We start from the raw sequence: 25,849 nt of genomic DNA on the forward strand, positions 1-25,849 counted from the left end.
AGATCAAGTTGGGAAAAACTGACATCTTGATGATATTGAATCTTCTTACCCATTAACATGGAATATTTCTCCTTTATTTAGTTACTTGATTTCTTTCATCAGGGTTTTTGGGGTTTTCCTCATATAGTTCTTCTACATATTTTGTTAGGTTTTTGCCTAAGTATTGTGTTTTTAATTTCAATTCCACGTGTTCATTGCTGGTAAATAGGGAAGCAATTGACTTTTGCGTATTAATCTTATATCCTACAACCTTGGGTATAATTGATTATTAGTCCCAGGAGGTTATTTTTGTTTGTTTTTGGTTGATTCTTTCATCTAATATGGTTCTGATTAGCATTACCTTGATTAGCATTAAGAAAGTTGAGCACTTTTTAATATATGTATTGGCTATTTGCATAACCTCTTCTCGAAAGTGTTAGTTCATGGGTTTTTTTTTGTTTGTTTTTTGCCTATCCTACTGGATTGCCTTGATTTTTCTTATTGATTTGTTGAAGTTCTTTATATATTTTAGATATAAGTCCTTTCTTAATTATATATAATGAAAATCTCTGCCATTCTACAGCTTGCCTTTTTTCTTTCTTAATAGTCTCTCTTTGGTAAACAGGAATTTTAAACTCTAATATAATTCAATTTACCTATCTTTTCTTTTGTACTCAGTGCTTCAAGAGATCTTGTAGCTTCTGTTTTTGCCTTCTTGAAACCATCAGATCATTATGTGAAGAGTCGTGGTCTTGCCTCTTTGTGTTTTTGTTTAGTTTTGTTTTGTGTTTGAGACAGGGTTTCACTCCCTCACTCAGGCTGGTGTGCAGTGGTGTGATCTCAGCTCACTGCAGCCTTGACACCCCAGGCCCTAGTGATCCTCCCACCTCAGCATCTCCAGTAGCTGGAACTACAGGCCTGTGCCACCACACCCAGCTAATTTGTGTATTTACTGTAGAGACAGAGTTTTGCTATGTTGCCTAGGCTGGTCTCAAACTTCTGAGCTCAAGCGACCCTTCCACCTCAGCCTCCCCAAGTTCTGGAATTACAGGTGCGAGCACTGTAATCTGACCCCTTGGCTCTTTGGAGATGAGAGATCACACAGAAAGAGAAGTCCAGCCAGTAGTCAGCATCAAACACAAGGAGGCCATCTTAGACCATTTAGACACTCACTGCAGTTGTGTGAGTGGCACCAGGTGAGACCAGAAGAAATGCCCAGGTGGGGCCATCCCAAATTGCTAACCCACAGAGTTATGAGCAAATAAATGATTGCTGTTTCAAGCCACTCAATTTTTTTTTATTGTTTGTTATGCAGCAATAGATGACTAGTATAGAAAGAACTTACATCTTTACAATATTGAATCCTCAAAGCCATGAACGTAAATATACCTTTGCATTTATATAGAGTTCCTCACAGTTTTCTCTAAAATGTTATATTGATTTCTTCATTAGACTTTTTTCCCTCCTCTCTTTTAATATGGAAAAAAATGAAAACACTCAGAGAATTTGAAAGAATTCTTTAATGAATACCTGTATTCCTACCACCTAGATTCCGTAATTAATGTGGTTTTAGATATGCTCTAACACATACCCATCTATCAGTCCATCCCTCTATCCATTAGTTCATCTTATCTTTTTGATTCATTTCAAAGTAAGTGGAAGACACTAGTAATCCTATTAGCATGCATACCAATGAGAATATTAGTTTACAATTCTTAATTTTTTGAAAAAATTCACATACAATGAAATGCAGAAATATCATCCAGTAAATTTTGAAATGCACACCTAGCTGTATAACACAAACTTTATTAAGATAAAGAACATTACCATTCACCCCAGAAAGTTCTTTCGTACCCCTTCTAAATCTCTAAATCTGTCCGTAACATTTGCCGTCTCTCCCAGAGGCCACCATTGTTTTAATTTTTTGAACTGAATATTAGTCTACCCTGTTGTAGAATTTTATAAACATGGAATCATACAACATGTATTTTTTCTGTAAAGTTTTTTTGAGTTAATATATTCTTGAGATTGGTCTATGTTAATGCATGCATTAGCATTTTATTCCTTTTAATTGCTGAGGATTCCATTGTCCTACCCTACCATAGTTTGTTTAGTCATTCTTCTGTTGTGGAAACTAGGATTTTTCCAATTTTGAGTTATTATTAATAAAACTTCTATAAAGATTCTTGTTTATTTTCTTAAAGTGTATTTTAATATTAATATGGCTATATTGATTTTCTTTAGGTTAGTTTTTGCATCATACATCTTTTTTCATTCTTTTATCTTTAAGAGTTTGGTGTCCTTGTATGTTAGATGTGTTTCTTGTAAACAACATATAGTTGGATTTTGTTTTTTTAATCCATTCTGACAACCTTTTAAATTTGCATACTTAGCCTATCAAAGGTTTCATAATTATTGATATATTGAAGGTTAAATCTACCATGTTACTATGCTCTTTCTATTTCTATGACCCATTTTTCTTCCTTTCTTTGCCTTCTTTGATACTTATCTGGAGTCAGGTCTGGACTACATTTAAATAATTTCTGACTTTAAGAAACTTAGGACATTTTCTTCCAGATAATATTTCTCTAAATGAAGAAGACAAACATCTAGAGATCTGACTGGTACATTTTTCTTTTTAATAATAATTCTCTTTGTACAACACATAGCATGACTTGAAAGTGCCTTTTACTGCACATGTTCTGACAATCATTCTGGCTGTGGAGTAAGGTGACCAATGGGAGGAAGTGGAAAGCTAAACATTGATAACCATATTATTTTAGACCTACTAATGCTGTTGATTTCATTTGTTTTCTTATGTGTCAGTTTGCTGGTAGTAAATAAGAAACATCGCCTAAACTTCTGGCTGCTTGTTGCTTGCTTGGTATTCAGAGTTGAGGTCACCAGAACTCCCTAAGCAATCTTTCCCATCAATAGGATGGCCTGACACCAGAGATGACTGATAGTGTCTGGTGGTTTCTCCCTCTCATCCTGAAATAAAGAGCAGGTATCATCCAAACGTTGCCATTTTATGTGCAGCAGCCATTTCTGATTTTTTCTCCTTACTTGGGTATGGCTGGGAAGAAGGAAGAAGCCAGATTTATTTGTGGGACTAAATTTTTTTTCAAACTTCTTCGTGGTGCCTGTGAAATAAAGAGCATGTCAGTCAGTAACTGGCATTCTACTGACAAACACAATTTTCCGGAGTCAAGTTGTATTGCTAATTTACATAGAGATTTTAATCCTCCTAGAAAAAAATGAATAGTTATTTACTTAACAATCCTATGTGACTTCAGGATAAAAGTATGTTAAAAGTAGGAGTTGGGGCTCCTGAAGGATGTGGTGGACAAGCAGAAGCTGAAGAGCTACTTAACTGGGCAGTTATCCATTCTGGGACTCAGCTGCACAGTGTGGAAAGGGTTGGGTCAAAACAAAACAAAACAAGACTTGGTTAATTAATAATTAATATTGTATATGTGCTGCTGAAATGAGCACGATTAATAATTAATATTGTAGATTAATAACATCAGAGTCCATTGGCTCACAGGAAAATAAAATCAAGTGATTATCAGTCACACAAATGAGGAATAAAAGTTTGGTTTTTGTTGTGTTCTGCTTTGTTTTGAGACAGGGTCTTGCTCTGTCACCCAGGCTGGAGTGCAGTGGCACCATCACAGCCCACTGCAGCCTCAACCTCCTGGGCTCAAGCGATCCTCCAATCTTAGCCTCCCGAGTAACTGGGACCACAGGCGTGTGTCACCACGTCCAGCTAATAAAAGTTTGTTTTGCATTGATCATTTTTGGAAGAAATAGGTATAAAAATTTAAACTAATTTGGTTTAAAAATTCATATCAGTAATGTTCAACCAATATTCACAATACACGTCAATTTGATTTTATGGTCTATTATGGGGAAAAAGAAAGAAAGAAGAAAAAGGGAAGAGGAGATGTAGAGAGTTATAAGGAAAGGGAGAAGACTGAGCTCCTAAGATCAAGATTCAACCACTTATGGATCCTTTAAGCTTGGACATTAACAGCTCACGACTACTCCTCTTTCTCCCACGGACAAGGTAGGAGGCTTAGCTCCCTGGATCAACCTGCTAAACCCCAGCAGAGGGAACTTCCCAAGCTGCACAGATCTTTCTTTTATTTTCTCTTTTTCTTTTTCCACTTGTTTTAAAAGCTAATTCACTATTTCATTCAGCAAATGTTTCTGCAGTGTCTCTTATGTTCTGGATATTGGCACTGCAGCAGAGAGTAAGTTAGGCAAAGTTTCTGCCTTCATGGATCTTACATTCTAGTGGGATAAAGGCAATAAAAATGACTTTTTAGGGGGAAAAATTAAGCTATATGAAAAATACTTTTGGAAAAAATGATTTTTTGTATGATACAATGTCATGTAGTGATCAGAGCTATGAAAAAAATTAAATCAGTGAGGAGACTCAAAAAGATGGGAAGGGTGGGGCTCTCTAGTGTTCATTAATTGTTAATTCTCATAAGGTTATTCTGACCAGGAGAGACCTAGCAGCTCACCCATCTCTGAATTATACTGCATTGCGTTTAAGTGTACAGGCTCTGAAGTTAAGTGACTGGATTTATCCCAGCTCTATGACTTGCTTTTTTTGGAATCTCAGAGGAATTACTTATTCTCTGTGTTTCAGTTTTCTTAATTGTAACAGGAGGATGATCATATGTCCTCCTGAAACATATCTCAAAGTGTTGTTGCAAAGATGAAATGAAAGAGTGCATAGCAAATGTACAGTATCATACCGGGCAACATTGATTTGAAAATAAAGGCTTGCTGTTATCATTAGAAATATTACTGAGTTACAGTTTATATATTCTTTTCACCTAAAATAAAATTGTGAGAATTTTTCTGTCATTAAGTCTTTTTTTTTTTTTTTTTTTTTTTTTGAGACAGAGTTTCATTCTGTCACCCAGGCTGAGATGCTTTGTCATGATCTTGGCTCACTGCAACGTCCACTTTCCAGGCTCAAGAAATCCTCCCACCTCAGCCTCCCAAGTAGCTGGGACTACAGGTGTGCATCACCACACCCGGCTAATTTTTGTATTATTATTATTATTTTTTTTTGTAGAGACAAGGTCTCACTGTGTTTCCCAGACTGGTTTCCAACTCCTGGGTTCAATCAATCCAACTGCCTCAGCCTCCCAAAGTGCTGGGATTACAGGCATGAGCCACTGTGCCTGGCCTGTCATTAAATACTTCGGAAAAACTATGGAGTATGTTATTACATATACCATCTTTCACTTAGCCATTTTTGCATGATTGGATGTGTTTCCACAATTTTGAAAATGGGTTACACTTTCCAAAGTTCACTTTCTTCCCTTCTCTTCCTACATTTAAACTGAAAAGGAAATATAAACTCATGTTCTGATTTATCTTTTGTAAATCATGGTTAATATTTTATAATGTGTTGTACCATGGTTAATATTTTATAATGTGTTGTTTAATTCTAAAGAGACGTATAAATGATTTAAAGAAGTTCATATTCAGAATTAGCATTTCTATATTTAAAAATAATAAGTCAAAAGAGACTAAGATATCTATTATTGAACCTTTTACTCAAAGGACTTTCTTCCAACTCTACTGTAAGTTCCTTAATCTATAAATGGATTCCTGGTGCCCAGAACAGTGCAGGGGACATGATGAATATTTTAAGGTATTCCATCAATATTTGTTTCATAAAAGTGAAATTTCTCCCCCTAAATTTCTGAGGTCGTTTTATGCCCACCATTTTGGAAGTGTTTTTATGAAACTAGGTATTTGGTGTCTAACTATTGATTTTATTTCATCCACTATTTTTCCATTTAGGATCTTTGGAGTTCTAAAATTGTAGACAGTTAACATAGTGGTGCTTTGATCTATCCCAGTTTCCAGATTTTGTCATCTTACTAAGTGCACAATTTTCTAAAAGGGTCTTAATTGTATATTGGAAACCAATTTTGACCCCTGGTGACACTTAACTATTTCTTTTAGTAAACCAGAAGAGAGTTTTATGTCAGGATTTTTCAATTTAAGCAAATTAAGGCACCTATTTTCTATAAACAAATGAAGACATCTATTCCTTTTGTCTTTCTGGTGTGATCGACGATCTATCAGAGTGATTAAGAGAAAATAAAGGATTTGTCAGAACATCAGGTTATTTAGACATCTTAAAAATGTCTTTGTGTTTGGATAAATAATTTATCATTCTTTATGATCTCTAATAAAATTAATTATAGTAGAGTCAAATTCTGGTTATTGGAGTGTAGATTAGTCTTTATGTAGATTAACTGTGAATAATGTTTCATTCCATATTGTCTTCCCCTGGTACCTAAGACATATTTGGCCATCTTCTTTCTGTCACTTAGTATTTACTTAAAGAATGTAAAGTATATTTAACATCAGATGAGATAAAATTTAAATAAGAGTCCAAATAGACATAAAATACATGAATTATAAAACCTAATGCACAGAGTCGTGCAGAAAAAAATACAAATACTTTATTACCTTTAGTTTTGGATTTTTTTTTCATTTCCAGATCTCTAGACAAGGTTTTGGATTATTTATACAACTGTGTTTTATCAGTTACATAAAACAATTAAAAGTAAATGGTATTTTTTAACAGAAAACTCTTCTAATACCAAAAATTCTTATTCAAATAATTGTCAGAGTTGATGATTAACAGAAATTATTCATAGTCTCATTAAGTGCACAAGCTAACATTATTATGGCAAAGTTTTCAATATTAATTAAACAAAGCAGCTTTGAATATTGTTGTTGTTGTCAGTATTTGTTATCTATTACTGAGTTAGGCACAATCAATAAACGCCAACTCCTTTTTAATTTTAATCTGACTTCATGGAAAGGAGACTTATAAAAAATTACCATGTGCTATATCTTCCTCCTAAATGTTTGATCTATTAAGTTAGGCCCCTGAAAGCTTCTAGAATTAGTAGGAGAGCGATAGGTTATATAGGGATAGCTGTGTAGGCTATCATGGTTTAATTGAATGAGCATGGAATTTGGAGTCAGAGTAGGCACCAGCTTATCACTTCATTTGTATGTGATCTTTGGTAAGGCACTTGACCTTACTTTAGGCTCCATTTTTTTCCCAGCTCTAAGAGAGTCTAATATTTTCTTTGTTCTTATTGTGAAAATCAAATGAATCATTTATAAAATCATTGCAAACTCTAAAGCATTGCATGTTAGTTATTTTTATTAATACTGTAGAAAAATTCTTGCAGCTAAGACAGAAACTGATTGATGTCATGGCTTTACTCTGTAGGTACAACCAAATTAAGACACAAGGATGGTTATACAGCCCTCCTCTATGTCGTGTCAAATCTCCTAGTTTCTAAAACAGCTCAGTGAATTTCAGTCATAAAACTCTAGATAAGCTTCATTAGCTCAGGCTTATTGATCTTATTTGATTTTTCTCTTTCTCTGTCCAGCAAATTCATGATTTTCATCTCACTGAGCTAAAACACACACATCTGGAATATTCATAAAAAATATGAACTGAGGCCGGGCACAGTGGCTTATGCCTGTAATCCTAACACTTTGGGAGGCTGAGGTGGGTGGATCACCTGAGGTCAGGAGTTCGAGACCAGCCTGACCAACATGGAAAAACCCCGTCTCTATTAAAAAAAATACAAAATTAGCTGGACACAGTGGCGCATGCCCGTAATCCCAGCTACTTAGGAGGCTGAAGCAGAAGAATCGTTTGAACCTGGAAGGCGGAGGTTGCAGTGAGCTGAGATCGTGCCAAGAGGGAAACTCTGCCTCAAGAAAAAAAAAAAAAAAGTACGAACTGAAATGATTTTAGGTTCAGAATGTTTCTGAAAGCAGAGACATATTTAAAAAAAAAACAGAAATAGGATACACTGAAATTGGAGTTAACTGTGGAATTAGTACTAACTTACTTTTTCACGTTGGGCATGACCTCCCTTCTTCTTTCCTGTAATGCCATCTGAAGAGTCCTTTTGGGCTTCTAGGCCAATCAGTGGAAGAAATCTTAGACTAGTGGGGCTTGATATCTGGAAGCCACAAATTAGTCAGTGAGACACGCTCAAAGTGATTACTTCTGTAATATGAATTCAGGAGTTGGGATGAGGAGTGAGAAGGCCCAGCTGCTTCAAAATACACACCCCCTTCTTCCCAGTTGCTCAGTATTAAATCTTTATTTTATTTTATTTTTTATTTTTAAAATAGAGACAAGGTCCCATTATGTTGCCCAGGCTGGTCTCGAATTTCTGGGCTCAAGCAATCTCCTTGCCTCTGCCTCCCAAAATTCCAGGGTTAGAGATGTGAGACACTGCATTCCGTCTACCTTTTAGAAATTCACTATTAAATCTTGATAGTTCACCCTTTAGCATCATCTGTTAGCTTAAGTATTTGATACCTATTACAACATGTTCTTAGGAAAGATAACATCTAAGATATAAGTTAATTTGAAATATTTGGTCTCTGGCTTATTATTTCTTGGGTTAATTAATTAGTTGTCTAACAAAGGTTACCTGGGGTAGAGACTTGAAGGATGAGTAGGGATTTGGAGGGAAACAAGAAATGAATGAATTCTGGGCAGGGGGGCAGCACGGGCACAGTTTCAGAGGTATTGGAGAGACCAGTGATGCTTAAGGCACGGAAAGTAATTTCATGTGGTTGGAATATAGGCAGAGTATGAGGAGAAGGTGTTGAAAAAAGAGGGTGGATCCTGGAGGTTTTATAAGCCAAGCAAGGGCATTTGGATTTTACCCTGTAGTTGACGAGCCACCAGAGTAATGTTCAAAATAACCACCATGTGGTATGGCAGAGACAAGGGACCCGGTCATTGACACACACAGCCCAAGACTTTTCTGGGACTGCAAATAATACATTTTTGGAAGCAACGGTCCAACTGACTGTATGATTTTTTTCAACCTTGCTTGGTAGCCCAGGGTCAGGAATGAGATGGCAGATTCCCTACTGTTCTGTGACCCCTCTACTCCTAGAAACTCCAACTCACCCTGTATATAGGCAGAGAGCCAAAAACAATCCCTGCCTCTCTGTTTTCAGTCACGAAACCTTCCAAAGGATATCTTCGAATCTGCAAAACAAACGGATGAATGTTTAATGAAAGGGGCACATCCTATCACTGGTAAAATACCTGGGTTCAAATCCTGACTCTGTCACTTATTAGATGTGTAATCTTAGACAAGGGCCTTCCCTGTTACCTAGTTATGAGAGTCAAATGAAATCATGTGTATAGCAAGGTGCTATTCAATTGTAAGATTTAGTACCACTGTGTCATCATTCATGGTCACAATACATCAAAAAAGAAATTAACAGAAGAGGTGAACAGATAAATATCACATAATTGAAAATGAAAAGGAATGGGCAAAACAAGACTGCTGGTGAAAATCAGAGTCCTAAGGGAAAGGCATTTTAATTTAACTTTAGCATTCAACCTTTGTTGTTTTACCAACCAACTGAGGTAAAAAGAGAATAAAGCGGCCGGGCACGGTGGCTTATGCCTGTAATCCCAGCACTTTCAGAGGCCGAGGCGGGCAGATCACGAGGCCAAAAGATCGAGACCATCCTGGCCAACATGGTGAAACCCCGTCTCTACTAAAAATACAAAAATTAGCTGGGCGTGGTGGCAGGTGCCTGTAGTCCCAGCTACTTGGGAGGCTGAGGCAGAAGAATCACTTGAACGCAGGAGGCGGAGGTTGCAATGAGCCGAGATCACAGCACTGCACTCCAGCCTGGATGACAGAGCAAGACACTGTCTCAAAAAAAAAAAAAAAGAGTAAAGCTTAAAATATGTGGGGCATTCAATTATTTCATTTCAAGGGCTCTAAAACTCATTCTAAAGATTTCTCCAAATTTACTTAATGTTTCAGTTAAGTTACTTAAAAAATGATTTCTTATCTCTAAATTGAAAGAGAACTTTAAAAGTGAATTCCAATCTTTATTTCTAGGTTGTACTATTTTAGTCCTATTCAACAAAATTGAGTATCTGTTACAGGCTATGCATGTATCTTTGCTCATAAAGAGCTTATGATTTAGTGATAGGGATGGGAAGTAGAGGTAAGTATACAAATAATTCTTTTTTTTTTTTTTTTTAGACAGAGTTTTGCTCTTGTTGCCCAGGCTGGAGTGCAATGGCGTGATCTCAGCTCACTGCAACCTCTGCCTCCTGAGTTCAAGGGATTCTTCTGCCTCAGCCTCCCAAGTAGCTGGGATTTCAGGCGCCTGCCACCATGCCCCGCTAATTTTTGTATTTTTAGTAAAGACAAGTTTCACCATGTTGGCCAGGCTGGTCTCAAACTCCTGACCTCAGGTGATCCACCCGCCTCAGCCTCCCAAAGTGTTGAGATTACAGGCGTGAGCCACCACACCCAGCTGAATAATTCTATTTTAATGTAGAACACGATAATAGAACATGTTATGAGACACAAAGCAGGGAGACATGGAGCCTTTGGCGAAAGTGGAACTAATGTTTATTGAGAAACTAAAATGTACCTGGTACGTATTTTCTCTCATTTTGTGAGAAAAAAGGGTTTTCTCACAAAAACCCTTTGAAGGATTTTCAGATGAGGAAAGAAAGAACGAACTTATCTAAAATTAAACCGAAGTCTGTTAGACTCCACACCCTGTGGCTTCCCTCCTTAGCACCCTGTCTTCAGGGAAAAGAAGGTACCTGAGCTCCATTTGGACAGAAAGGTAAAGTTTTTGAAAATTGTTTCATTTGAAAAGAATTGAAGATTAAATATTTATTAAATATGAGGTAGATACTGTTAAAGAATAATGATATACTGAACATTCAGGACATACTGGACATTTGTGGATCTGCTGTCTGTTTTACAAATTGGAACAACACCCCCAACTTTGAAGGTAGATACTGTTAAAGGATAATGACATACTGAACATTCAGTGAACGCTTGTGGATCTGCTGCCCTGTTTTACAAATTGGAACAACACCCCCAACTTTGAGCTCTGTATGTGAAGCTCTCCTTCACCTCACTCCTGCTCATCTACCCTCAGACATAAATGGCAATCCAGAATTTTGCGTTTTTAATTCTCTTGCTTTTGTTTATATAATTTTACCTTATACATGTTTCCTGCCCAAACAACATTTTGTTTCGTTTTGCCTGTTTTTGACTGTTACATAAATGAAATTGTTATGGATATACTTATGCAAAATTGTTCTCATTCAATAGTTGCTTCAAACCATCATTCCTGTAGATGAGTGTTACTCTCGTTCATTTATTTTCACAGGTCTATAGTATTCCAGTTTATGAGTATGTCATAATTGATTTGCTCATTATCCTGTTGATGAGCACTTAGGCTGCTTTCGGGATTTGCTATTGCAAACTGCACTTCTCTGAGCATTCTTGTACCTGTCTCCTAAGGAGATGTTCAAGTTTCCCTAAGGTATACATTTAATAGGATAGGCCTATTTTCATCTTTACTAGATAATGCCACATTACTTTCCACAGTGGTTCTACCAATTTACACCACTACCATCAGCAGATTAGTGTTCTGATTGTGCCACAAAACACCAACCCTTGATACTTTCAGACTTTTTGGTATTTGTCAATCTGGCTTCTGTGGAGGAAGGGCTCCTATAGAGTCCTCCTCTGCCATCTTGCTCAGCCACTTTATTTTAAACTATTTTGTGGAATTGTCTCTTTTTTCCTCGCTGATTTTAGGAGTTCTTTCCATATCCTGTATACTAACCTTTTTAAATTTTTATTTTATTTTTATTTATTTATTTATTTTTTGAGACAGAGTCTCACTCTGTCGCCCAGGTTGGAGTGCAGTGGCACGATCTCAGCTCACTGCACTCCTGGGTTCAAGCGATTCTCCTGCCTCAGCCTCCTGAGTAGCTGGGACTACAGGTGCACACCACCATGTCCCACTGTTTTTTTGTATTTTTAGTAGAGACGGGGTTTCACCATGTTAGTCAGGATGGTCTCGATCTCCTGACCTCGTGATCCACCCACCTCGGCCTCCCACAATGCTGGGATTACAGGCGTGAGCCACCGCACCCAGCCCCTGTATACTAACCTTCCTATGTATTACAAAGATAGGGTGGACTTGGACAGATGGAAGAGATTATAGATATGGCAAGGACATCCCAGGGGAACTAAATTGTAGGGCAGAAGACAGAGAGGAATGCTCAGGAAACAGTAATTAGTGTGATTTGTAGAGGGTGGGATAACCGTAGGTTGGTAATGGGAGATACATTTAGAAAGGTTCTTTTGGTTTATTTTGTGGAAAACCTTGAGGAAATCATTTTTATTAATGCTAGACCTTAGCCTAAAGAATCATTTTATATCTGTTCTCTAGAAGTGTTAAAATTAGAAATAGAATGAACAGCAGTACACTTTTCTCTCTTAATTCTGCACAGAGGAAAAACATGTCTGTCTGTGAAAGGTAGAAGAACGGCTACCAAAGATGACCACATCCTTTTCTCCTACTTCTTAACTTGTGAATCTATTGCTTTACTTGGCAAAAGAGACTTTGCAGATATGATTCATGTTAAGAACCTTGAGACAAGCATATTATGCTGTATTATCTAGATAAGCCAAGTCTAATCACTTTAATCTTTTGTTGTTTCTTCTTTTTTTTCCCCCCCCCAGACAGGGTCTCACTCTTTCGCCCAAGCTAGAGTGAAGTGGTGGGATCATAGCTCACTGTAACCTCAAATTCCTGGGCTCAAGGGATCCTCCCACCTCAGCCTCCCAACTAGCTAGGACCACAGGTGGACTGTCACCATGCCCAGCTACTCTTAAAACAATTTTTTAATAGAGACATAGTCGCACTATGTTGCCTAGACTGGTCTTGAACTCCTGGACTCTAGGGATCTTTCCACCTTGACCTCCCAACATGATGGGTTTACAGGCCACTGTGCCCGGCCCACATAAATATTGAAAAGCAGATAATTTTTCCTGCTGGGTCAGAGAGCTATGTGACCACATGGTCAGAGAGGGGACACATTTCTGGCTTTTATTTTATTTTTTTTTTGAGAGGGAGTCTTGCTATGTTGCCAAGGCTGGAGTGCAGCGGTGCGATCTCAGCTCACTGCAAGATCTTAGCTCACTGCAACCCCTGCCTCTTGGGTTCAAGCGATTCTCATGCCTCAGCCTCCTGAGTAGCTGGGACTACAGGCGCTTATCACCATGCCTGGCTGATTTTTTTACTTTTAATAGAGATGGAGTTTCGCCATGTTGATCAGGCTGGTCTCAAACTCCTGACTTCAGGTGATCCACACACCTCGGCCTCCCAAAGTTCTGAGATTACAGAGGTGAGCCACCGTATCTGGCCCATTGCTGGCTTTGAAGATGAAGGAAGGGAGCCACAAGCTAAGGAATACGGGCTTCTCTCTTACAGCCTCCAGAAAGAAACTCAGCTCAGGTGACACCTCAGTATAGCCCCCATGTAGAACTTTTGGCCTCCAAAATTGTGAGATAATTAATTTGTATTGTTTAAGCCACCAAGTTTATGGTAATTTGTAATACCATCAATAAAAAATTAATATGTTATATTACTGGACATACTTGAATTCAGAAAAACAAAAGCAAACGTTTTGTTGTTGTTGCCATTTCTTTTTTTTTTTTTTTTTTTTAAGCTACCTTAGGAGAAGAAAGAGACTTGAAAAACTTGAAATCCTGTTCCACTTCAAAGGCCTTGGGAGGTGTGCGTTTGAAAAGTAAAGACATTGAGCTCATTTTTCTCCATCTGCATATAAAGATACAAGAATAAGTACATACCCATACCTTTTATTCTCTGCCAGCTAAACAAAGATCCATTATGTCCTTCTCTGGTGCCCACATTTCTTGGTTCCTATGGCATCAGTCCCGATGACAGTATCTCTGCACCCAACTCTTATACCACTTGGTTTCCCAAATATTCCTCTATAGAAACGACAGCAACTCGTACTCAACCAGAACATTCCATTTATTTATTTTTATATTTTTTGAGACACGGTCTCGCTGCGTCACCCAGTATGGAGTGTAGTAGTGCAATCTCGGCTCACTGCAACCTCCGCCTCCCAGGTTCAAGTGATTCTTGTGCTTCAGCCTCCCAAGTAGCTGGGATTACAGGTGCACGTCACCACGCCCGGCTAATTTTTATATTTTTAGTAAAGATGGGGTTTCACCATGTTGGCCAGGCTGGTCTCGAACTCCTGACCTCAAGTGATCTGCCTGCCTCAGCCTCCTAAAGTGCTGGGATTACAGGCCTGAGCCACCATGACCGGCCATTTCATGTATTTAAATTCACTAATAGCCCTTGGGGGGTGGGAGGGGAAACTCTATATTAGGAACTAGGAAACCTCTTTTACAAGACCAGTGCTTGACTTCTGTATGATTCAAGGAGGCTTCCCCTATAGTCAAAACTTAATTATGTATATATTTAGAAAGTCATAACTATTTTTTTTAACTTTTATTTAAGTTCAGTGGTACATGTGCAGGTTTGTTATTTCGGTAAACTTGTGTCATGGGGGTTTGTTACACAGATATTTCATCACCCAGGTATTAAGTCTAGTACCCATTAGTTATTTTTCCTGATCCTCTCCCTCCTCCCACCCTCCACCCTCAAGTAGGCCCCAGTGTGTGTTGTTCCCCTCTGTGTGTCCACTTGTTCTCATCATTTAGCTCCCACTTATAAGTGAGAACATGCAGTATTAGGTTTTCTGTTCTTGCATTAGTTTGCTAAGGATAATAGCCTCCAGCTCCATTCATGTTCCTGCAAAGGATATGATCTCATTCTTTTTTATGGGTGCATAGTATTTCGTGGTGTATATGTACCACACTTTCTTTATCCAGTCTACCACTGATGCACACCTAGGTTGATTCCATGTCTTTGCTGTTGTGAATAGTGCTGCAATGAACATACACATGCATGTATCTTTATAGTAGAATGATTTATATTCCTTTGGGTACATACCAAGTAATGAGATTGCTGGGTTGAATGATATTTCTGTTTAACGTTTTCAAAAGACAAGAAATACTATGTCCTGAGATGAAGTCATTCTACAGAAGAAGGCCCATTTTGCTACAGATAAGCCATAATTATTGAGCAATAACAACATAACATGAGCACATCTCCTACACTAAAGCTGTCCTGTATGTACCATGCCCTTTCATGCTTCTGTGTCTACCATTCACATCTGGTCCCTCTGCTTGTGATATTCTCAATTAGTCATTCTTTATTAGTTCCACAAATATCTTTTGAGTGCCTGCTGTGTGGTGAGCACTGAGCTATGAACTGTTTTATACAAAGATATATAAAACAAGGTCCTAGTCTTCAAGGAACTCACAGTATAGAGAAGAAGACGCATATGGACAAATTAGAATCCTGTCTTAAGTACTAGGATATATGAACATTCAAGGCTAAGCAATTGCCCAAAGTAAAACTGAGCAACTTTGCTTGGTAAACTTTACTGCATCTTGGAGCTTGGCTTACTACACCACCTCTTCCATCTCAGCCAGCCTCTTCTCCAGTGCTCCTTACTGGCCAAAGTAGTCCTTGAACACTCTGATGGGGTCACGTGGAACCCTTCTTGATTGTTTTCAAATTGTTCCTGCTTTGATCCAAATCCTGTGTGGCTTCTGATTTTTAGCTTCAATTCCTATTTAGAACCCTTCTAACATCTTTTGAATTAGGTAATGACATTGGGTCTTTCCAGCCTTGAGTGCACTTGGGATTTCCCTAAAGGACTTTAGCTTTGATATCCCTCTCTGATTCTTTCCATTTGGACTCATCTTCCTTGGCTCCCTTAGTGCTGGTCTGTGAGATGTAACCAGTCCAGGCAGGTCTGGTCCCCTGAAGGCTGGACATTATGACATTCACCATCTAGGGTTGAGCTGCACTAATATTGAAAACTCAGAGTACTGATCTTTTCCATTATAACAAATGACATCTAAATCCAGGATTGAAGATTGTAAAAGTGGAAAATAGCTTCTCTCTCACATTCTGTACTCTATCCTTCCTCCCCTATGCCTTTAAGCATGCTCAAATTTTCCCCACTAACAAGTTATTGCACCTTTGGTCTTCTTTGGTTAAATCCTATTTGCCCTTCTGTTACTGTCTTAAGAATCAGATGTTCCCAGAAGTACTACCAATTATAGCTCTGTTTACATACATCTCCCTTCCACTGGATTACAAAATTATTGAAAAGTTCTGGGCCTCATGCCTTGAATTCTCCATCTCAAGGACAGTGCCACAGCATCTCAACAGTTTGATTCTTGTATGCTTATCTAAAGAAGAGCTAATGATCTTACTTTTCCCGGTCAAATATCAGAGGATATTCATATTTTTGCTTCTCTGTGAACTTGCTTTCTTCTTTTATTTCTACGGGATATTCAGTAACATCACAAGGCAAAATGAAATCACTTGTCTGTGATAATTCAAAGAGCCTTCGCTGTCCAAAATATCCACAATAATGCCCATTGAGGGCATGCCAGAGCCTGAGGGAAGGAAAAGGAAGGGAGGAAAAAGTAACTGGAAAATTCGGTCAAAGTTATTCTGTTCATTAGATGGTTTATGTAAATTTGCGCTGGTCCATCAAGGATTTTTTTACTTGAGTTCAAGACTCTTTCTATTAAATATTGTGGAGCTAATCATAATGTAAACTTTTTTTTTTTTGAGATGGAGTTTTGCTCTTGTCGCCCAGGCTAGAGTGCAATGGCATGATCTCGCCTCACTGCAACCTCTGCCTCCTGGGTTCAAGTGATTCTCCTGCCTCAGCTTCCCGAGTAGCTGAGATTACAGAAGCCCACCACCATACTTGGCTAATTCTTGTATTTTTAGTAGAGATGGGGTTTCACCACTTTGGCCAGGCTGGTCTTGAACTCCTGACCTTATGTGATCTGCCCACTCTGGCCTCCCAAACTGCTAGGATTATAGGCATGAGCCACCATGTCCGGCCAACATTTTTTTTTTTTTTTTTGTATTTTTAGTAGAGATGGGGTTTCACTGTGTTAGCTAGGATGGTCTCGATCTTCTGACCTCGTGATCCACCTGCCTCGGCCTCTCAAAGTGCTGGGATTACAGGTGTGAGCCACTGTGCCCGGCCTCCAGCCAACATTTTTATCAGTTAGACTGTAGTCTGCAAACTTTTTGGGAAATATTAGTTTGAATCTGTACTTACGACACCCGTTTATCGAAGCCAGAAAACAAATGGGCAGGGTTATTTCAGGATAATAAAACCGCATTTGGTTGCTAAGGGTAATGGCCTCTAGCTCCATCCATGTCCCTGCAAGAGACATGATCTCGTTCTTTTTTATGGATGCTTAGTATTCCATGTTGTGTGTATACCACATTTGCTTTCTTTCTATTTTCTTTTGGGAAAATAACACTGCCCGTTCAAGCTAATCAGAACACTTGGTGACTAACAGTGTATTCATTGAATTAGGCCTTAGAATGGGCTGTATCTCAGCTGGCTACTTTTCAAATCAGCATCAACCAAACTTAAGGGAGGAGAGATCTCATGCTGCTTTTACTATTATCAAATTCTCCTCAACCTCCATCCACAGCTGCTACTATTGTGCAAATACCCTGCTAATTTTTACAACTGAGTTCTGAAATAGGATGGCAAGAGATGTGACTCGTTACCCATATGCCTTGTTTCACTATCACTTCACTCCAAGAGGTCCCTCTAAACAGCCCATGTGGTTTAAAGTAATACAGAGTATTATTAGCAGGAGTGTGTGCCCTAGGCCATATGGGAACATAAAATAGTATTTGGAAGATCTTCCTTTTATTTCTTGATTTCAACCTCAGAGTGGCAAACGATGGCAATCATCATCATGAGCCCTGCAGCAATGACCTAAAAGGAGGAGGGCAAGCAAGCTAAAGAAACTAAGAGTAGATTCTGCAGAGTCTGAATAGCCTCCCACCTCAGAGAGGTAGATGTTGAGAAGGAGGCAGAAACAGAGGTATCTGTTTGGGACTTCTCCCACTTGACAGTGTCCTGGGGAATTAACATGAGCATCTTCTATCCCTTCCATGTATTAATTCTCCAGCATTATAAAAATGTCGTGGCCTGGCCAGAACCTTTACCAAAGAGAAATAGACCAGCCCTTTAATAGTAAAAATTAGAAGGGTGAGGGGCTAACTTCGGAACAATTCTAAATTTATTCTGCTTTAGGCAGGACTGAAGAGATTGTAGTCTCCTTGTTTCCTGCTATGTGTGGAGCTCTCCCAAATAACTGATCCTGCTTCCCAGCTTGGTTTCCTGGGCCTCAGATATAGAACCTTAGCTACCTTGAGCCCCACTTTGCCTTCCTGAACTTCTGTCTACAAACTGATCACCCATCCTGTATCCCAGAGTTCAGCCTTAATTATGTTTGTTTCATATTTAAAAATCTCATCTTTTTGACAAACAAGATTTAGAATGTTGAAACTGCCTAACTCTTTAGAGAGTGGCAGTGAGTATTAGCAAAGGGACATGGCTTGGTTATGAAGACAGTTGTGTTCTGAGGTAGCTATTAATAGATCTAGGCACTTTGAACTGAGTATCTAGGGAGAATTTCACTGTAAGAAATCATAAAATTAATTTCTCCATGCCAAGGATAACTGGAGTGAGCAGTGCTATGGCGTGAATGTTTTTGTCCCCCTGCCAAATTCATATGTTGAAACTTAATCCCCAAAGTGGTGATATTGATGTGAAATGGGACATGCTTAGGTCACAAGGGCTCAGCCTTCATAAATGGAATTAGTGTCTTTTAAAAAGAGGCCCGAGGGAGCTTGTTTGCCTCTTTCACCATGTAAGGACACAGCTAGAGGGCATCATTTATGAAGCAGAGAGCAAGACCTCAGTAGACACTGAATCTGCCAGCACCTTGATCTTGCACATCCCAGACTTCAGAACAGTGAGCAATAAATTTCTGTTGTTTATAAATTACCCAGTCTAAGGTATTTTGTTACAGCTGCCTGAACAGACCAAGACAAGCAAGGAATACCTTACAACAACAGTGGCATGTACATATGTGGTTGTGCCATGTGTGTGCATCTGTGTGTGTGTTACAAACTCAAATGAACACTTCTGCTCATAGGTAGCTGAAAATAAGCTGGAGCAGAGACCAAGGGACTGAGTTGTTAAAAACATCTATAATAATGACATTTAATGTTCTTACTCTTTCCTGCAAATAAAACAGCAGATGTCCTTTCTTTTTTTTCTTTTTTTTTTTGAGACAGAGTCTCGCTCTGTCACCCAGGCTGGAGTGCAGTGGCGTGATGTTGGCTCACTACAATCTCCGCCTCCCAGGTTCAAGTGATTCTCTTGCCTCAGCCTCCTAAGTAGCTGGGATTACAGGCGCATGCCACCACGCCCGGCTAATTTTCGTATTTTTAGTAGAGACAGGGTTTCGCCAGTTGGTTAGGCTGGTCTCCAACTCCTGACCTCGTGATCCACCCGCCTCGGCCTCCCAAAGTGCTGGGATTACAGGCGTGAGCCACCACGCCCAGCCCAGATGTCCTTTCTTACAGAGGAAGTAACTCTGACCTTTTGCCTCCAAATAGGACCTTACTCCCAAAGATTCATCTTGAATTCAACATTCTAAAGCTCTTTATCCTTCCACATTCTAAACATTTTCCTCTTTTAGAGCCCTGTATCTTAATGAGTGGTTCCAACATTCACCTAGTTGCATAAACCAGGTGTCATTCTTGACATTTATCACTTACCTCCCCTTTGAGTTACAGTTCGTGTCTTCTTGATTTTACCTTCTGGATAGCTATCATCAAATCTAAACCACTTATTTCCAGACTGTTACCACTCCTCTAATCCAAGCCACTACATTCACCCTGGACTTCAAACCGATCTCTTTGCTCCCACTTTTGCTGCCCTGCAATCTATTCCCCACCCATTACCTTCCAAAAATATAAATCAGGTCATATTACTCCCCCACGTAAAATTCTGTGCAGTGGCTATTTCTTTCAGGGGAAAGATCCAAGTTCTTTTCAGTGCCTCCTGGACACTCTGTGGCTTTGGTCTTTCTAACTCTCTAGCCTCAAGCCCACACAGTTAGCTAGGCTCTCTTGAATTTCAGTCCAGCAGCTTTTATGCAACACAAAATATTCCTTCCTTTTGGTTTTGATTACACTGAAACTCCCTAATATACTTCAAAGCCTCTCTACCTCTCTTAATCTTACCTAACTTCGTTCTTTTAAGGGGATAATTCATTACCATGATTTTAAGACATTTCAATATGCAGAAATTTGTTTCTAGAAATGCCATGACATTTCCTTTCTTTCTCTTTATATGTGTATGTGTCTTTAGCATTTTGTGTATAGGTACTTAGCATTATCTAGGTCACTGAAAACAATAGGCTTTGCAAAATCCATCGCAGTGTCAATGAAATAATTAGCTTACCCACTTTTCTGAGCATCAGTTGCTCTTTTCTATTACTTTTCTATGACTCCTGATTCTGAGCCCCCCCTCTATGACTTGGGTCTAACTCTCTGACATACCTATCTTGCTTAATTCTTTGAAATAATTCTACAAAAAAAACTTCACTTTTATCAAAAGCATTTGTGATACCTTTTAACATAGATGAACATGACATCTCATTTCCTTGGTCATGAAAAAGAACTCCAAATCAGTGGCCATCTTTTCAAAGTCCTTTTGTGTCATCTATTTACTTATTTATTTAAATCAGTTTACCAAGATTGCATTTGAAGTATATACTTCAACTTTAGCTTAAAATCCTTTACCTCTCATGCTCACAGTACTGAATTCACAGTATGATGCCATCTTGGCCTACCTTACTGAGCCATCGATGGAGGCAGTAAGTACCACTTGTTTTTCTTCTACATAGATTACTTGAATAATTTCCAAAGAATGAGCACGCCAGGAAAGCAGCTGCTTGAATTTCTAGATAGCAAAAACAAGGCATATTCCTTGGAATAAGTATATGCTAGTCAAAATGTAATCTTCAAGAAAATCATTTCTCATTGAGCCAGGCTTATGAGTGGAAGATGTAGACATCTGTGCTAGATGATTAAGTCCTTGCCCCCAATTAGCTCTTCTCTTGCTTATTGGGATACCAGAAGTCCTGTTTTTAAAGACTTATTAATTCATACATCTCCCTGGGAGAGGAAGTATCTTATGTCTCTGACAATTTATCATGTAACTGAGAATTAGCAATTCATTTAATTGATGATTAGCAGATGACTAGAGGAAAGAGATGCTTTAGGAGAAGGTTGGAGGGGGACTGAAAGTAAATATAATCAAGAATAGAAGGAAACAGAGCTGGAAGGTAAAAGCTAAAGGGGAGATTGGCAAAAAGACTTTTCCTGTGTTCAGATTTTATCTAGAGATAGAACTGGCTGTTTTGTTCTTTTGGGGGGAGTGTGGGATGGGAGATATATGCTATAAGTAGTTAATGAAAAGAATAAAACTCAGCTCATTCTCTTTCAAAAACATCATGAATCATCTGTCACAGGAGTAGAAAAGAAAAAAATCATGAGGCTTGATTGTTTACGTTTCTTCAGGATGTGGCTAGCCTCAAGTTTAGGACCTCTCATGGGCCTCGGGAGACATTCCTGAATTGTGTGAACTAGAGTTGTTAAGTGGAGAGCTTGCTCTGCAGTCACACCCCCTGTGAGTATATTCCCTCTTTATTATTGATAAACCCGGACTAACACCTTACTTTGTCCTGGGTCATTTACCTAGAAGTGTAATGTGATGACAGTCCTGGCAGCTTAGAGTTCTCCTACGAGTCTTCTATTTATTTAGGCTTTAACAAAGGGTAGGCACAATTCCTCCTAAATTTGTCGGCCTTCTGACTCAATTCCCTCTGGTTGTTTTTAGAGAGCCAAAGTAAAATCTGGACTCCTATTTCTTTTTTTTTCTTTTGAGACGGAGTCTTGCTCTGTTGCCAGGCTGCAGTGCAGTGGCGTGATCTCGGCTCACTGCAACCTCTGCCTCCTGGGTTCAAGTGATTCTCCTGCCTCAGCCTCCTGAGTAGCTGTGACTACCGGCACGTGCCACCACGCCCAGCTAATTTTTTTTGTATTTTTAGTAGAGACGGGGTTTCACCATGTTGGCCAGGATGGTCTTAATTTCTTGACCTCGTGATCTGCCTGCCTCAGCCTCCCAAAGTGCTGGGATTACAGGCGTGAGCCACTGTGTCTGGCCTACTTCTTATTGTCTCAAAGCTATTCAAGAATATCTGGTCATTCAAGGTTTCTTTCTCTGCCCTAGGATGGCATTCTCTAACACTGACTGTATTTATAGTAAGATATACATTTTGCTTCATGACCCAGTGAACATATACATATACTTGCACATATGTCTGAAACAAGTTTCACAAAAGGATACTTCACCTATGTGAAATGTACATCAATATGATCTATTCTGTTCTACTGTATTGTATTCCATTCTCTTCTATTTTTATAAAAATACTGGTTATGACTAATTTAATTGATTTCATGACCCCTTAACGGATTGAAACCTGCAATTAGAAACTAAGATTGTCCTTTATGTATGTGTGTATATGTAGTTGTATGTGTGGTCTCTCTTTCTGTGGAGAGGTTTCGACTTATCTTTCAGAATGTCTGTATACCATGGAACTTCTTTTTTTATCAGTAATATCGGGAGAGAACAAGATTAACCTTTTTTTCTAGACTGACCTATTAGGTATTCATTGCAGTTGTAATCTATAGCCGGACCTGGTTTAAGCATTGGTATATGTTGATATATGTAATAATGAGGCATTTTATAGCCAGGTTCTGTGGTTCTGTTGTATATTTATAAATAGGCAGCCATGTACAAATGGCATGATTCCATTGCCTGAGTACAGAAAAGGTTGAAATGAAGTTGAATATGAAAGAATTTAAAATAAGTTACTAAAGATTCTCTAATTTTAAATTTGTGAAAATGCTTTCAAATTATTTCTACTATTTTTATAACTCAATATTATTCTATAACTTTGTTTTGAAGATTTTCTCTGAAGTTTGAAAGACCTCGGTTGCTGGTTTATAGCAATTCCGTTTGCAAAACTGTAGGCTTTGATGACATTTTATCTGTTAAAATTAATAATACAATATAATAATCATCAGCAGTAGCATAAAACAATTACATAACTTTTCATCTATATATGGTTCAAGCATACGGTTTGTTTTTGTTCAGCTTGCAGTATGTCTTCATTATAAGCAATTTATAGTTACTGGTAAATGAAACTTCGTGTTTCCCAAGTTGTTTGAACCTTATTGTTTTTCGTTCGATAGCATAAATATTATATACGGAAAGAGTATTGGATTAGCAATCAGAACCCTGGCCCTGGCCCTGACTTCATCACTAACTGTCTATGTGCTCCTTGGCAAGCTATTCTCTGATTTACCCTCTGCAGGTGGAGATAGTCAAACTAAAGTTGAATACTGAAACCTTAAAAGAGTTAGAATAGATTCTCTGAAACAAAAAGAAAACTCCATTAATCAAATGAAACAATATTTGAAACAATAATTATTCTGAGACACTTTGCAAGGAATCAAATCCTAATCAACATAAACCCCTTGTTAATACTTGTGATCCAAAAAAAAGTATTTAAGCTAATATTTAGCTTTTGATTTGATGTGTTAAAGAAAAATAGAGCTATGCTAAAATAGCTGTTCCTTGGTATAATATTTTAAAAAATGGAATAAAATGTGCTTTAATGTTAGGAAGAATTTAGACTAGAAATAAGAAAAAATTTCTTGAATGGTTCTGCACTAGGTTTGCAAGGAAGGTTATGGAATATCTGATAAAGAATAAGATATAGAAACTGACTGTGGAGGACTATATATCTACGAACTTTTTCTAACTCTGGGTTGCTATATGAATTCTCACAAATAAGTCAAAACATGAAGAAGATGCAAAGTGACCAGTGGCTGGCATACTCACTCCCTCTCCCTCACTCACTTCTTCATCCCTTTTCACCAGCAGACCATTCCTATTTGTCATGTAGCTCCAATTTCAATAGTATATGTGCCTTGACAACAGAGAGTCTTGTATTTCTATCCTTTATGGTGTCTAGCACAGAGAAATGCTCAATAAATATGTGCTGACTCATACATTAAAGTGGAAAACTGAAGTTCTTACCTTTTCATCATGAGGTGGATCCAGGAAAGAGCTAATATTGCAAAGGATAACATGTCCTTCTGTATAAAATTTAAACATTGGAATCTTTAATTAGATATCATGTTATCTAAATCAATACTATCCAAAAGTTATTTTGATTTAGGTATTTATAATGCTGAATAAAACAGAACCTGAGAAAACAGAAATGAAAGCAGAAATTTCATATTCATTTTTATTTATTTGAGATGGAGTCTTGCTCTGTAGCCCAGAATGGAGTGCAAAGGCATGATCTTGGCTCACTGCAACCTCTGCCTCCTGGATTCAAGCAATTCTCCTGCCTCAGCCTCCCGAGTAGCTGGGATTACAGGTGCCTGCCACCACGCCTGGCTAATTTTTTTTTTTTGTATTTTTGGTAGAGATGGGGTTTCACCATGTTGGGCAGGCTGGTCTTGAACTCCTGACCTCAGACGATCCACCCACCTTGGCCTCCTAAAGTGCTGGGATTACAGGCGTGGGCCTCCACATCTGGCCTATATTCATTTTTATGTGTAGAAATTATTTTGTTTCTGTCTTCATAAGTCCTAATGAGATTGCTTCACCCACTTAGAGTTCTTTTAGAGATCAGTGTAATGGAAATGAATATACCACCAAACAGAGTCCAAACTCTTACAGAGATATTCAGTCTACAATTTAAATGATAGTTGCAAAAACTACATATCAAAGAGCAACAATGACTACACCTCAACGTTTAAACTATTTAAACTGCAGGAAAACAAAGATATAAAAAAGAGTCTTGAAAGAAGCCAGATAGAGAAAAAAAAATGAAAACAAACATAAGAATGACATCAAACTTCTTATCAGAAGCAATGCAAGCAAGAAGAGTGGAGTGAAATATTTGACATGTTGAGAGAAAAAAACCGACCAACTTAGAATTCTGTACTTTGCAAAATTAACCTTCAAAAGTAAAAGAGAAAGGAAGACTTTCTCAGACAAACAAAAATTGAGAGAATTTGTCACTAATAGGCCTGCCTTTCAAGAAATGTTAAAAGAAGTTCAGAAAAAATAAAAATGATATAGGTTAAAAAAACTCAGATCTACATAAAGAAAGTAAGAACATAAGACAAGGAATAAGTAAAGATAAAATAAAAACTTTTATTTTTGTTAATTGATCTACCAGATAATGGTTTGTTAAAAATAACGATAGCAACAATATATTTGATCATTATAACTCATAAATACTTGAAATGAATGATAGTAATTATACAGGAGATAAAAGAGAGACATTAGGAATACTTTGGTATTATAAGATACAAAGTGGCATAATATTATTTGAAAATAGGCACAGGCTAATTGTGAATATATATTATAAACTCTAGGGCAACCACTAAAAAACGTTTAAAAGGAAGAATAATAATAAATATGCTAAGAAAGGAGAGAAAATAGAATCACACAAAATGCTCAATTAAAACCACAAAAGGCAGAAAAAGACTGGAAGACAAAAACAGGAACAAAGAGCCAGGGCAACAAATTAAGAATAGTAACAAATATGGTAGATACTAACTCAACTATGTCAATAATCAATTACTTTAGATGCCAACAATCTAAATACACCAATTAGAGCAAAGAGAGTGTCAGAGTGAATTTAAAAACATGACCCAACTGTATGTTGTGTATAAAAAACCTACTTTAAATATAGATACATACAGATTAAAAGCGAAGGAATAGAAAAAGGTATACCATGCTAGCACTAATCAAAAGAAAGCAAGTGTAGCTGCATTAATTTCAGACAGAGCAGACTTCAGAGTGATAAAACTTATC

The 25,849-nt window shown here is 38.0% G+C and overlaps 1 protein-coding gene across 8 annotated transcripts in view; it reads right to left on the reverse strand.

The window, feature by feature from the left end:
• Positions 1 to 1,481: 1,481 nt before the first annotated feature.
• Positions 1,482 to 25,849, reverse strand: part of WDR64 (WD repeat domain 64) — a 150,941-nt gene continuing 126,573 nt past the window's right edge. For 6 of the 8 annotated variants that reach the window (XM_054478925.2, XM_054478931.2, XM_054478953.2 and 3 more), the window contains 7 exons: positions 24,053 to 24,111; positions 20,736 to 20,845; positions 16,254 to 16,439; positions 13,602 to 13,707; positions 8,987 to 9,067; positions 7,905 to 8,018; positions 1,552 to 3,122 (listed from right to left, as the gene is read on the reverse strand). In XM_054478925.2, coding sequence (XP_054334900.1) covers positions 3,042 to 3,122; positions 7,905 to 8,018; positions 8,987 to 9,067; positions 13,602 to 13,707; positions 16,254 to 16,439; positions 20,736 to 20,845; positions 24,053 to 24,111 — 737 coding nt within the window. In that variant the 3' untranslated portion in view covers positions 1,552 to 3,041. Of the gene's footprint in view, positions 3,123 to 7,904; positions 8,019 to 8,986; positions 9,068 to 13,601; positions 13,708 to 16,253; positions 16,440 to 20,735; positions 20,846 to 24,052; positions 24,112 to 25,849 lie in introns of those variants that run through there. The other 2 variants (XM_054478906.1, XR_008501183.1) reach the window with 2 other exon arrangements.

The sequence above is a fragment of the Pongo pygmaeus genome, chromosome 1 (assembly GCF_028885625.2).
Source record: "Pongo pygmaeus isolate AG05252 chromosome 1, NHGRI_mPonPyg2-v2.0_pri, whole genome shotgun sequence".
NCBI lineage: Eukaryota > Metazoa > Chordata > Mammalia > Primates > Hominidae > Pongo > Pongo pygmaeus.